Genomic DNA, 13,038 nt, shown 5'->3' with positions numbered 1-13,038 from the left:
GAGATGGCATCGCCTTATTTTTGTTTTTCAAGATCAAATTAGGCGACACGTTGCACCGAGTTTATTTAGGTTAAGGTTTCGTGAGACGAAGCAAACCGAAGGATCACAAACCATTAAGAAAAAATCGAGTAAAAGGGGGAAGGGCAAGGATCTAATTAAAACACACAGGCAAATAATGAAAAAAAAACGACTAGGTTAGTATGGTGCAGAAAAAAAAATGAAAAGTGCCTCTATGCTCCCTCATTCTCATCCGGGTCTCGTAGATCCGTAGTTTCAACTATTGAGGAATCAAACACTACTTTGTCTTCCTCCCACCACGCGGAGTTGCTTTGCGCATACGTGACGGGACCTGCCTCGTCGGGCAGTAAGTGTTTGACTTGTGTATGTTTTGGACACGCAGGACACGGCAGGTGCGGATCCTTTTTGCCAAAGTTCACATAACCAAAACAAAACAACGCACAAATTGTGTGATACATCTCGCGACAATCCGGATGGTAGCAGAAGACACTCGCCCCCGGCATACCGCAGAGAGTACAGGTTTGCATGGGTAGCTCTAACGCTACAATATCCTCCAAATCTCGTCCTCTTTGATAACCTGTACAAAGATGAGCGCAGCGGCAGTGCACCACGTGAAGGGAGTTGGTTCGGGTATCCACAAAGTATTGTGCACACACTAAACGGTTCCCAACCTGTCCGCTCTTTGTTTGCCGCCGGTCGCATAGTGCCCAACGCAGCTCCGCCATTGATGGGATGCGCCTTCCTCTGTTTTCGCTATTGTTCTTCAACAGATCTGCCACCAAAGTTAAAGTGCTCTCGTCTTCGCAATTTACCCCGCAGATGATACACGTTTGGTTTACTTCCTTCCGCCGACGAATTCGATTTTTGGTTTCCTCCTCTCTAACGGCGTACTGCGCCACAATCATATCTCTCATTCTCACGTCCTTCACGGACACGTGGATTGTGTCTGGTTCCTTTGGTAGAGGTTCTTCACGCGTCCGCTTGGAGAGAAAGTTGGCCTGTTGTCGCCTCATTTCTTCGCCAAGATGTGAAGGAACTACGCCGGAAATCGGAGTTATGGTGTTGGATGCCGCGCTGTTTAGTGATAACATCGTCTTCCTCGGTCCACTTTGTACCGACGACGACGACGAAGAACCTGTAGCAGACGCGTTTTGCCGCATCGGTTGGGAAAGACTTGAATTAACAGGTTTCTCACTCGAGACAGCTGGGCCACCAAAGTTAATGATTCCGGTGGGGCGTAAATTCTCCCGCATGGTCACAACGTTCTCGGGGTTCAGAGCAACTGGGGCTGGAAGCAGCCGCACAACTTCAATCCGTGAGCAGGAGTTCATCCCGATTATAAGAGGATGCATGTTGACCTGATATCGTATGTCTGTTTCGTTTTTCTTACGGATATAAGCGTTGCGCAGCTCTACAACCTCTCTCCCACCGCCCTTAAGATTATCTCTAATCGCCTTTTGTACGGAAGCGTCAAAAGTAACAGCCGTAATCTGCTGCCGCACATCCTCCGGCTCACAGAGATCTAATCGGCACAGTGATTGCCCTGAGTTCAGCTGTTTAAAGTGAATGCCAATCACCGCAGCACGAATGAAGACATTTGGATGTTTGGGTGGACACACGAGGGAACCAATTGCTACATGAACACCGTCTGACACATGCGCTCGCAACGCCTCCGTTGTCAGTGGCACCACCGTGCCGCTGTTGAGACTCGGTTTGGCGACCACCGTCTTCTCGTTAGTCACCTCCACATCGAACGAAAGTACGCCACTTAAACTAACAACTTCCTCCCCCTCCTCCTCATAATCAAAGCTACCACCTAAAACCTCATTCCTTCTGAAGTCGCGTGTTTCACCCAATTTATAGACACCCTCCGCTATGCTGGCAGGGCGTGTCCCACCCAATGCGAGCGCCTTCCCCACAAGGTCTCTCACAAGCTCAGCAAAGTACGCATTGTCCACGACCACAACATCGTTTGTTTTGTTATCTTTGTGGAAGACGGTGAAATCACACAAGGGAGCCTTCATGAACTTCAGCTTCTCATTCACCACATCCCTAATTCTGTCGTAACTGTTATCGTACGGATGTGTTACAGATAAAGTGTCACGGAAGACACGCTGGCCTTGAATGCCTGGCACTCCTGTGAAACGGAGACTCACAGTCACGCGTGCCGTCACCGGTTTGTGCATTTGGTTGTGTTGGTGATACCTCTATATTAAATATACACCTGTACACTAGTTCATTGTACGCAGAAACGTGAAGAATTGCAAGAAACTGGGCACTGAACCACTATAGCATACATACACAAGGCCTACCTCCTTGAACGTCAGTACGTTCGGAGTGATCGAATTAATAAGAGAAACCCCACACAAATTCACACAGATTGCATATTTAATCGCCGACATGTTTTAAAACGAAAGAAAAAATTGAAATCCAAAAATCCACCAGCTGAATCCCCTGTTGCAGGACCACTGGCGAAGGAAATTCAGTGTTAGGAACACGAACTTTACTGACACTCATCCTTTTTGTGAGAAGAGGGAGTGCCTCTTCGTGTGGTGCGATATATTTTGTATGATACAGTTAGATACGGGAAAAGGTTGCAGCAGCCACTGTAGAGGGATTGAGGGGGGGGGAGGGGAGGTTACTTCAGAAGCCTGAATATCGCTCCCGTATCGAGTGTAGCTACCTGAACCACTTCCCGCAGGGCGGAGGTGATAGCCGTCCCCCTAGGTAGTGTCATACGCACCACGCACGTCATGCCACCGCGTCTCGCCGGTTTCAGATAGTGGTGGCGCTGTTCTGTGCCGCGTATTCCCCGTCGTGCTACCATATTCTTCCCCGTGACAGCCATCAGCGGCGAGGGTTGCCGCAGCACTCCCTCCCGGTCTTCATACAACTGCGACCGAATCGGTTCATTGTTATCACTTTCCCAACACCAACCTCGTGATTCGTCAAATATGCAGTAAGCGAGCTTCTTTGGACGCTCAATCAACCACCGATAGGTTGCGGGTGGAGCGGCACGCAACCGTGGTAATCCTTCTACTTGTAATTCCTGTGCAATATGCTGAAACGCATCTTTCATTTTTGTGTTGGGTAAGATCAATCGCTCCGCAAAGCGTCCCAGTACAGGGAGCACAATATCATCTGTTGTAAATGACTGAGCCTCTTTCTCGCTGCTCACCAAATGAACCCGCTCTAACAAGCCATCCAAGTGTTTCTCTCCGGCAGCAGAAAGCCATTCCGTGTGACTTACTGACGTCATGCCCCCGTTTATATGGTCCGCGGGGGCATCAAACACGTCTAGTGGCTCTGTCGCGTGTCCGCTGTCGCCGCGGCGTAAAACTAAGTCTCCTGGTACAACTCTGTCGCCGTACATTTTCCACCGAAGTGAAGCCAATGCATTAAAGTGAACGTCTGCAACGCTTCTGAGTTTCTCCTGAATGATTAGCCGTGGTACAGCATTGCGGATAACTTGGGCGGAGTCATGCTCCTTTGGTAGGAGATCTGCTGCGCGTTCGACGAGGTCTCGCAGAAGCGTGTGATGTGGGTAGTAAAGCCCAGTTTGAGGAAGGTTAATCAACGGCTCATCTCTCTTCAACGCGTACTCCAAACCTTTGCGCACCCCCGCCCAATCGCTGCACTTCAACTTTGGGTCCACTATGGCTTCGAGAAATGGTGGTAGTTCCTTATGAACCGCTGGTGAACGCTCCGTGAGGCTAAGCACATACCCACGAAGAAATTCCGCGTATTCCCTATGAAGAAGCTGCCTGCCGCTCTCAAAGGCCCGAAAGAGGCCAACGCCGTGCCGTGCTAAGTGGGTGTAATTAATAAAACCATTGCTTCTGAGGGCTTCGAGACGGGGAAGGATGTCAGCAAGAGATCCTCTCAAACCTCTGAATACAACTGAATACGAAACATCAGGGAGGATGCACAGAGGCAAGGAACTTATGTCATGCAAATGCAAGGAAATGTCAACTGCTCCACCAATGCAAACAACACCCTCACTAACGTGCGCCACCTGCTGGCACTGGAAGTTACGCTTGCTTGCGTGTGTGTGGCTACATACCAATGCAATACGCTCCTGGGAGCTACAGAAATCCAGGGGGGTGGTGAACCTCACTGATGTTCTGGGTGGACACTTTCTTTCGATGAGCTTGGCAATTGTTTCGTCTGGTATTCCTTCAGCAACAATTTTTAGTGCGAAAGCGGCCGGACCTCTCACATTTTGCAAGTCTTTGGTGCTTGGAGAAGCAAACGCTTCACTTGGCCACATTTCCTTAACAACGTAATCATCCAAGGACCACTTCATCAGTCCTGTAAGGCGTGAGTTTCGCTCCTCATTCATATCACTGTAACGGCCAGTTGGCGATCGTAACTCAGTTATGCCGATGTTATCTTCCACTGCAGCTGCACCCTGTGCGTATTTCATTGAGTACCTAAAGTTAACTTTATCTTTCGTCATGATCGCTAAGCACTATTGTTTTCGCTTCTGGTTCATACTATTGATCGTTGGTCCTCGGAAACCTTAAGTAATAAAAGGTCCTGCAAAACAAGAGAAACAGGTGCAATGATAAACCACGCGCTGAAAGAGGGCGTGGAATGACACGGTCAAACTCAGAGTGTTAGAGGGAATAACAATATATGGTTCATCGTGAATAATGACAAGGTAGTTAACCACTTTTTATGCGTGTGACAAAGTGACTGTAAATTCAGGGAATATACACGGGACCGGATGCGGCAGGAAAGGTATAACAATAATAATAACAATAGCACGCTTAAGCGACGTTTTCCTTCACTACACGATAGACGACACTATGCGTACTCCATTACTTTAATCACTCTGAAAGTGAGACATTTGCCTGGCGAGCAAGTTGTTCCCTGCGCCAGTTGGGCATGCACCTCCGAGCGTACCCTCCATGCGGGTTCATCATAAAGTATGGCCGATCGTTCCAGACACAAAATCCCACACAACTTACGAGTCCAACTTGTCCGCTCACCACACCACTCAACCAATAGGACCATCCCATACCAGTAAAAAACTGCGCTTCACTGCGCACCAAGCGATATTCCAGTGGGTCAGAAGGAATTGGATAACGATAATACAACCGCCGTCCGGCGGCGTTTATGAGTAAACCTTTGCGCCACAGTAAAGTCCCTGTGCCAATGGCGACCGACCAAATGGCAGTGTTTGTGGCAAAGGCCTTCATCCACGCCTGACCCCAACTATTCCGTCGCCCGCTCCACATCGCTTCAGAAAGGAAGTAGTGAAGGGTGGTGCCAACGAGAAGGCCCGGCAGAGAAATCCAACCGACCTGACGCATAACTCCGTTAACGGTGTAGCGAGCGCGCTTCTCTGTGTAAACAGCCATACCAGTGCCAATGCTCGCCACCATGACAACCATAAAGGCTGAAAAGAGCAATCCGATAGACATGCAACAGAAGTTACATCGCTTTTCATGCGCTCGCTTTTCCTTCACGGTTACGGGAAGCTCGTTCGCTTCGTCCCCAACTTCCGCTAACAATTTGGGGTTTGCCTTCTTAACCGATATGATCGAAATTTTGGTCGCGTCCAAGTCTGTCATTCCCCTTCACTTCTAATACGCGTAGTCACACAAATAAATAAGAGATGTATATACACACGTATCTATAAAAGACAGGCAAAAGCAAGAAATCATTAGGGGAAACCCGGCAGTCCACACATAAAACTTCATCAGTATATATACTGACAAAAGTATTGTCTCATACTAGTAAGTACGGTACACAAAGGGGTGAGCTGCATGGTTGGTGTCCTAATGAGGAAGATAGCGTGCCGTGCCGTGGTAAAACCCAGAACACGTTATCACTTCTGCAACATCAATTGTTAAGAAACAATAAATATCAGAAATACCGAAGTGTTTACTCATTTTCGCCTTCCTTTAACACTGCACACTATCAACGGAAAAAAAATGGTTACATGCGCCACCACAAATATACGCATTCTTTTAATACTCCGTTGAATCATATTTTGGTCGAATTAAAATGATATGTGAATTGGTGTATCTACCTGCCGAGCACATTTTCCAAAGCGGAAAACGTTTCGAAAAAAAAACAATCAAAGAAAACACAAATGTAGTGAGTATCTTTCCCATACAATGCGCGGGTGCAGGCAATTTCCTCCCTCTTAGTTTCCATCCCTCTGTAATGAGGTTTATAGAAAGCGTAATCTATTTGATCTCTCGTGCGGCCGCGAAGAATATTACACAAGTACCAACGAAATGAAAACGAGTGAAATGGCAATTGACCATGGCGATGGGAGCGATTGCAAATAAAAGAGTGAAACTTCTATACATTCTCCACAGCAACGGCACACATACACGTGCTCCTTTATATGTGGGGAATCACCAATGTGGAGTGACGCGGGCAAACACACTCCAATCCACGCGGGTGCGCATTTGCATATGAAACTAGAGGCGCTGGTCGATAGTTTATTTCCCCTTCTTTGCTTCGAAAACCACAATCCGCTGGCAAGATATGTTGTCGAAAGAGTTTGCGCGGCGTATCATGTCGATGTGATCAGTGGATAGCTCAAGTGTTGCGCTGATGGTCCGCTTCAGAGCACTACGGTGCGTCAGCACGGTATCGATGGCCCCGTCAGCGTCATGCGTTGCAACGCCTTGTAATGCTCCCGTGGAGAGTGTCGACAGCGTGGTACCGGTGAAAGTCGATGACAGAGATTTGTGCTGGTGATCATCCTTTTCCAACTTCACCTGGGGATTGCTCTCCTCTCCGCTTCGTTGTGCCCGCAGGTGTCTCTGCCGCAAACGCCAGAGTTCGTGCTTGCGCACCAGAGCATCGGATTGCGCCTGCTCTGTTTCTTCGTCCAGTTCTACAAACCCCTGGGACATGCCATTGCAGGACATGAATGGATCCTGCGTGGACGAAAGGGAGGGTGCGGTTTCTGTCGTCAACTCAACCAGAGCTCCTTCCCCTGCGAGAAAGTTGGAGTCACTAGCCGGTGGCGTCATGACGGCTGATTCGTCACCAATCACAAGTTCCCCCATCGCCCCACCCAAACTCGCGTCCCCTTCTCCCGCGCTAGAAAATGACAGTTGTGAATTTGTCATTTCGCGTTGCAGCAACCGCTCAAAGGTTTCTTTTTTCTTTTGCTGGACGTTGGAGAGGAATCGGTTGGTTATGTCTGCCGCCACTGCTGACGACCAAGTGGAAGACGCTTGTGATACGCCTGATGGAGTAAATAAATTACTTCGTTCGTTTATCCCATCGTTAAGACCAGGCAAAGAACGGCAGAGAACCTCCTTCATACTCACATGCCTCGCTTCCTTACGGAGGGCCTTTTGCGACTGACGGAACAAAACCATTGGCTTTGCATCCTCCTTTTCGCGGTATTTGCTGCTCTTATGAACAGTGTCGTCGGAAGCAGTTGCCCGCCGTGCCTTTCTGGACTCTTTTCGCCCCTTCTCTCCACTGGCAGTGCCCTGCCTCTTCCTTTTTTTCTGTTGCGGATCAACGTGCGAGGCAGTAACCTCATCTGCCTCCACTTCATCAGAGAGGAACAACTCACCCCGTATTGGCTCAGTGTCTAACACATCATCCAGCAGAGGGTTAGTATTGGTTTGCTCATCACCCGCTGTAGTTTGCAGTTGAACCTCCTGCTCCTCGAAGAACTGACGAACTTTGTCAAGTGGTGACATGGTTTGCATGGTGAGAATTGCCTCAACCCCTCCCCCGCCATCGTTAGAATTTCGTGGTGGCGTTCTCGCCTCCCCTGGACACGAATCCTCCATGCTTTAAGGGGGAAAACTTACAGGTAAGTGAAAGCCTTGTCTTTAAGAAGGCAAAACGCTTTACTGTTTCCTCCCTATCGAAGAAAAAATTTCCCTATCCCTTTTGCCCAAGTGAAACAGCAGGGAAACGGAGCAAGACATTATGAAGAAAGGGGGGGGGTACTGTGAAGGTACCGGTGACAAGGCAATCCATGCACTCTAACTGGCACACAATCCAAATTCCGAAAAAAACATATACGAGCCAAACAACAAGGGGGGGGGGAGGGGGATGCAGTGCGCTCTGTATAAAAACAAACAAACAACAAATCGAAAGGGCGCTCACCATTTCTCTTCCCTGTAATTTTACCCTTCCCTTTCCTTTTTTTTACTTATTTTACACTTAGCACACCTCTGCATGCTGTCGCTTGGTGGAACAGTGCTCAAGGACACTCACTGTATCAACTTGGTCATTAGCCTTGGCGCACTCCAACGCTGTTAGTCCAACCACATTTTTCACTCCACGCACTGCTCCGCTGCTCAGCAGCAACTTCACAACATCCACGCGACCGCTGGTCGCTGCGAGGTGAAGCGGCGTGCGCTTCATTCCATCTTTCGCATTCACATTTGCTCCTTCTTCCAGTAGCCTTGCGGTAATGGACACAAACCCTCGATCGGCCGCATAGTGTAACGGAGTCCACCCATCTGCGTCCGCTGCATCCAGGTCAATACGCTGTTGTTGCTGTTGTCCAGAACATTGAGCGGAAAGAATGAAATCAACAACTCGAATATTACCCGAGTATGCCGCGTGGTGCAGGAGTGTCATCCGGAATTTGTCGTATTCGACTACGGAGCCACCGTGCCGGACATATTCCTCCACTCGCGCCTCATTACCGTTTCGGCACGCGTCGTAAATGGTTTCTTGCTTTCCACCTGTTGTCATATGATGCAAGAGAATTAATATGTGGCGAAATTCAGTGGCTAGTGAACTTCCTGCATCTAACGTTATTCAGGTACCGAGAGAACGAAAAGAAAAAGAAAGAAATAAAGATGGAGAAGTTTTGCAGTAGGCCAGCATAAGCCACAGAAATGAACGACTTCAATTTGGCGAATCAGGCGAAAGTTTCGTGTTCGCATCCACCCTTTTCCTTTGGCAATACTTTCTTTTAGCAATTAAAAGAAAAATTATCCCTCCTTTCGAAGAAAAAAAATATTTGACGCTTCAGACGTTGCTCCTCTCTTTTTCCCCCTTTCCTTTATCTTTCCTTAAATATTTTCTTCCTCCTTTTTCCTTTCGTGTGCTTTCTACTAAGTGTTCATATTTTCTTTGCCTCTCATCAACTTTTACCATCAACTTTTTACTTCGAAAGAAGAAAAGAAAAGAAGTTGTCTCTCAATTTATATTTCACTCTTCAGTAAATGTAGACAACCTCTTACACGCACACTCACACACACAAATATAATTATCCTCCCAACTTTGTTTCTGTTTCATTTTTTTTAAATAGCAAATTGCCGTACTTTACCTCAAGCACATAATCTGAGGAAGGAGAAAGCAACAAAAGGATACAATCAATCACGCAGGCAAATAAACACACACACAAAAAAAAAAGAAAAAGAGGACCCGTCCACAGCCCAAAGAAACAGAAAACAAAAGCAAAACAAAACAGAAGCAGCAAATATTTATATATAATATTTATGACACACGCACACACAAACACACAAACACATACATAAGAGTATACATTAATAAATATGCATCTTAGCGTTTATGTGCGTGTGCTCTTCCTCCCCTTTCCCCTCTCAAATACCCCCTTTTTTTCTCTGTTACCGTTGACATTTCTTTACTGCACGGGAAGTTCCACTTATTTCCATCCAACCATCCATTTGTTCATTTTTCTTTTTTTTGCTTCCGCTTTATTTAATTTCCCCCTAACTTCATCCACCTCTTTCACTCTTCAACACACCTACACCTACACGTACGTGAATACATGTACAAATGTAGCTTGTGTGCTCCTGCTATTGTTGTTGTTGTTGTTGTTGTTCCGTCAGTGCGTGCCGCAACTGCTTTGCCACACAGGTTCGGACATTAAATTCGTTCAAACGTTTGGACAAGGCAAAATTGTGGACACAGAAGTCGAGAAGAGATGAACAGAAGGAGGAGGAGGGGGGGGGGGAAATCCAAAACAGAGCAAAGAGTCAGTAAATTAACAAATATGGCGAAGTCGTACATCAAAATGAAGTGTGTGGACGTTAAAATGGAAACTGGGAAAGAGAAGAAAGAGAAGGAATGAGCATCGTTGTGTCTAAAACATATGGCCATAATATTATTTTATTTCCCCTTACTCTTTTTCTTATCTTTAGGGGCCGAAGCTGTTTGAGCCGCTTCCTCATCAGGACCCGCCTGTTGCATGAGCTCCGCAATGTTCTTTTCCAAGTCATCGATACGGGTGCCCATTTCGTCAATACGAGTGATAATCGTATCCGACATTTCTTGGAAGCGAGTCTGCATGTTTTGAAGGAGACCCTGCACAAACGTAGTGAGTTCTCGTGTGGCCTGTCCTGGTTCTTCGTAGTCCATGGCTATTCAATACCAACAGCAAGGAAAAAAAAACACAAGGTATAAAAATGGGAAACGGAATATATAAAGATATATTCGTATATTAACTCTGCTACCTTTTTTTTTATTTTATGAAACTGCAAACTACAGATGCTTTTTTTTTTTTGCTGTGCTTTTGTTTTTTTTCCTTTCTCTTTGAAAAATTGTTTGCGAAGTGTAAGCTTTCCCTTCTCCACCCAAAGCACAAATAAAACAATTAAAACGAAACCAAGAGAATGTGAAAAGAAGACGAAGTTGCCCAATACTGACACCAGAAGTTTTATAATAACATGAAATACAACGCACAAAAGTATAATGATGTGTTTTCATATATAAATAAATATTGAGAGGAGAAAAGATATATATATATATATATATATATATATATATTTATATACCTGCATGCAAAGGATGAGATGATCTTTTTAAAAAAAAAAACCGCTTCAAACTTCTTTTCAATACCTCGCTTTTCTTTGTGCGCGAGCTATAAATGAAAATGTTGCAAAGCCTATTTCGAAAAATAACTGAATACGATCAATTATCCTCACTTTCTCCCTCATCCCTTTTTGTTCGTTCCGCCGCCGCCGTTTTCCCCCACTTTTATTCACTTTTCCTTCTGTCCGTATTATTTTCAAACCTGTCTGAGTGGTGACTGACGGGAGACTGGTTTTGAACACATTGGAAAAGGAGCAACACACTAAACAGCAGAGTGATTGAGTACCATACGCAACTCAACCGTCCCGTTTTGAAGGTTGACACATACACAGACACTAACAGCAAAAATAAACATAAAATCATTGTGACGCTGGTCGCAACTTACCCTTTTTCATTGCTTTTTTTTCCTTTGCCTGCTGACCGCAAGCGCTCATTCGCCTTCTTGCGGTGCGCTGCGGTGGTGAAACGCTTCCGTTTCATCAACGTCAACGGGAAAGATATCTTCCGCTGTGAAATCAAGTGTGAGCGGCCGCACGGTTCCGCCATTGCCGTCATCTAGAAACGGTAGTGAAGGATCAACTGCATTAGGACCACCGGAGTCTTGCACTGCCCCTTGCGGGGGTGGTAACTGACGTTGATGTTGCTGTTGTTGTAGCTGTGAGAAAAGCGTCATCGCCGTCGGGAGTTCTACAGCCCCTGCACCACTGTTCTGTGAAAGTTGCGTGAATCCGTCTCGTTCATCCGCCAAAGAAAGCGCATTATCCACAGAGTCAACATCACTTGAATATAACCTACGGCGGAAAAGTGGCAACTTCCTGGCCTCCTCCTCGGGAACAATACGAATCCGCGAGTTCATTTTCATAACCACAGCGAAGCGCAACTTGCGCGCGTTGCCGAGAGGTATCGTTTTTACTGAACCTTTCAGCGTGTACTCGGCGACGCGTTTGTTCATATCTACCATGAGAGAGACAAAATCACCCTTATCCAGCGCCTCGAGTCTATCCTCTTTTCGGTGATGCGGGAAGTTGGAGTAGAACACACCCGTCATGTAGTAAACACAGCAGTGCAATGTTTTGTGAAACTCTTGATCCGACATAACACACATGTCGGATATCAGTCCGATTCCTACATACTCACTATTCAGTATTTCGAATGTTATACGATGGCATCCTGTAATGAGGAAATTTTCTCCAATTGTTGCGATGCTGTATACAACGCGAAACTTGTTCCGCTCCAGGTTCACACCGGGACCAGGATTGAACTTAATGCCCGTTTCCTTTGACTCATCACTTAGTTCCTTTATGAGACCGTGCAGCTGGAAATACTGTGCGTCGGTCTTCAACATGGAGAGCCGATCCTCACTCAGCATGCTAAGCATGCGGGATCCTCGAAGATAGTTAAGGATAAACCGGAATGTACCTGGGTCTCTGTCAATGAAGAGCGCCCCAGTATCATCCAACAAGGGAGGTTGGAAGCTAGTCGGGTAAGGGCTGTCCTCACCACCAGCTGCACCGTACCTAAACAACATATCGAAGTAGGTGTCACCTCCATCTTTTTTTAATAATAACTGCAGAGGCACGGTGAATATCTCACCACCAACGTTGAGGCGAACTACCTCTCGGGGGGATATATTGCATAAGGAAGGCAGTGTGGCCATTGCCGCAGTCGACGACTCTCGTTGCTGCACGAGGGAGCCGACATTCCGTACGATCAGCTGGCATCTGCTTACATGCTCCTTTAACTCGTTCCGCAAGCTCGCCGCTTCCGTTACGGAACTCGACGAGTAGGCTGCCAAAGGTCCATGATTTGTGAGATTTTCTCTGTCCACATCTTCTTGTGAGAACGGCTCTGCAGAAGTGTCATCGGCGAGGTGAGTTGCAGTCGCTGGCAGGACCTTTTGGCGTTTGTGCAGTTGCCCCGAGGTTTTGCTGTCTTCGCGAGTTCGCTTTTGCCTTTCGCGCACCCCAGCACTTCGCGGAGGCATAAAACTAACCTATATTAGCTTAGGACCCTGGCAGGTACAACACCAAGTTAAGGCCCTAAAAACACTAATTTTGCACTACTTATTTCCTTATCTTTCCTTCCGTTCCTACTATTGTCACTACTTCCCTTTTGCTTTTGTTAACTGCCTTTGTGGTTACTTTCCCTTTTGGCTACCGCTGCTGCTAAAATATACGTGGAGATGGCTAAAAGACAAAAAATAGGGGGCATAATGAGTGGATGTAAAGATTC

General features: G+C 46.7%; 8 protein-coding genes across 8 annotated transcripts; 1 reads left to right on the top strand and 7 right to left on the bottom strand.

The window, feature by feature from the left end:
- Nucleotides 1-230: 230 nt before the first annotated feature.
- TbgDal_IX8140 (hypothetical protein, conserved) lies at nucleotides 231-2,204 on the bottom strand (the record flags this gene model as incomplete). Its single annotated transcript, XM_011778702.1, has 1 exon — nucleotides 231-2,204. The coding sequence occupies one exon, from the start codon at nucleotides 2,202-2,204 to the stop codon at nucleotides 231-233; it is 1,974 nt and encodes a 657-aa protein (XP_011777004.1).
- Nucleotides 2,205-2,656: 452 nt separating this feature from the next.
- On the bottom strand, nucleotides 2,657-4,477 carry TbgDal_IX8130 (hypothetical protein, conserved; the record flags this gene model as incomplete). Its single annotated transcript, XM_011778701.1, has 1 exon — nucleotides 2,657-4,477. The coding sequence occupies one exon, from the start codon at nucleotides 4,475-4,477 to the stop codon at nucleotides 2,657-2,659; it is 1,821 nt and encodes a 606-aa protein (XP_011777003.1).
- A 373-nt stretch (nucleotides 4,478-4,850) lies between these two features.
- TbgDal_IX8120 (hypothetical protein, conserved) lies at nucleotides 4,851-5,597 on the bottom strand (the record flags this gene model as incomplete). Its single annotated transcript, XM_011778700.1, has 1 exon — nucleotides 4,851-5,597. One exon carries the CDS (start codon nucleotides 5,595-5,597, stop codon nucleotides 4,851-4,853), a length of 747 nt encoding a protein of 248 aa, XP_011777002.1.
- An 882-nt stretch (nucleotides 5,598-6,479) lies between these two features.
- On the bottom strand, nucleotides 6,480-7,799 carry TbgDal_IX8110 (hypothetical protein, conserved; the record flags this gene model as incomplete). Its single annotated transcript, XM_011778699.1, has 1 exon — nucleotides 6,480-7,799. The coding sequence occupies one exon, from the start codon at nucleotides 7,797-7,799 to the stop codon at nucleotides 6,480-6,482; it is 1,320 nt and encodes a 439-aa protein (XP_011777001.1).
- Nucleotides 7,800-8,178: 379 nt separating this feature from the next.
- TbgDal_IX8100 (ankyrin repeat protein, putative) lies at nucleotides 8,179-8,718 on the bottom strand (the record flags this gene model as incomplete). The annotated part of the gene is made up of 1 exon (XM_011778698.1): nucleotides 8,179-8,718. The coding sequence occupies one exon, from the start codon at nucleotides 8,716-8,718 to the stop codon at nucleotides 8,179-8,181; it is 540 nt and encodes a 179-aa protein (XP_011777000.1).
- An 809-nt stretch (nucleotides 8,719-9,527) lies between these two features.
- On the top strand, nucleotides 9,528-9,923 carry TbgDal_IX8090 (conserved hypothetical protein, unlikely; the record flags this gene model as incomplete). Its single annotated transcript, XM_011778697.1, has 1 exon — nucleotides 9,528-9,923. One exon carries the CDS (start codon nucleotides 9,528-9,530, stop codon nucleotides 9,921-9,923), a length of 396 nt encoding a protein of 131 aa, XP_011776999.1.
- A 181-nt stretch (nucleotides 9,924-10,104) lies between these two features.
- On the bottom strand, nucleotides 10,105-10,353 carry TbgDal_IX8080 (hypothetical protein, conserved; the record flags this gene model as incomplete). Its single annotated transcript, XM_011778696.1, has 1 exon — nucleotides 10,105-10,353. The coding sequence occupies one exon, from the start codon at nucleotides 10,351-10,353 to the stop codon at nucleotides 10,105-10,107; it is 249 nt and encodes an 82-aa protein (XP_011776998.1).
- An 883-nt stretch (nucleotides 10,354-11,236) lies between these two features.
- On the bottom strand, nucleotides 11,237-12,790 carry TbgDal_IX8070 (hypothetical protein, conserved; the record flags this gene model as incomplete). The annotated part of the gene is made up of 1 exon (XM_011778695.1): nucleotides 11,237-12,790. The coding sequence occupies one exon, from the start codon at nucleotides 12,788-12,790 to the stop codon at nucleotides 11,237-11,239; it is 1,554 nt and encodes a 517-aa protein (XP_011776997.1).
- Nucleotides 12,791-13,038: the final 248 nt, after the last annotated feature.

This window comes from Trypanosoma brucei, chromosome 9 (genome assembly GCF_000210295.1).
Source record: "Trypanosoma brucei gambiense DAL972 chromosome 9, complete sequence".
NCBI lineage: Eukaryota > Euglenozoa > Kinetoplastea > Trypanosomatida > Trypanosomatidae > Trypanosoma > Trypanosoma brucei.
Note: the sequence above shows the minus strand (reverse complement) of the source record. Positions and strands in the feature narration are given on the sequence as shown.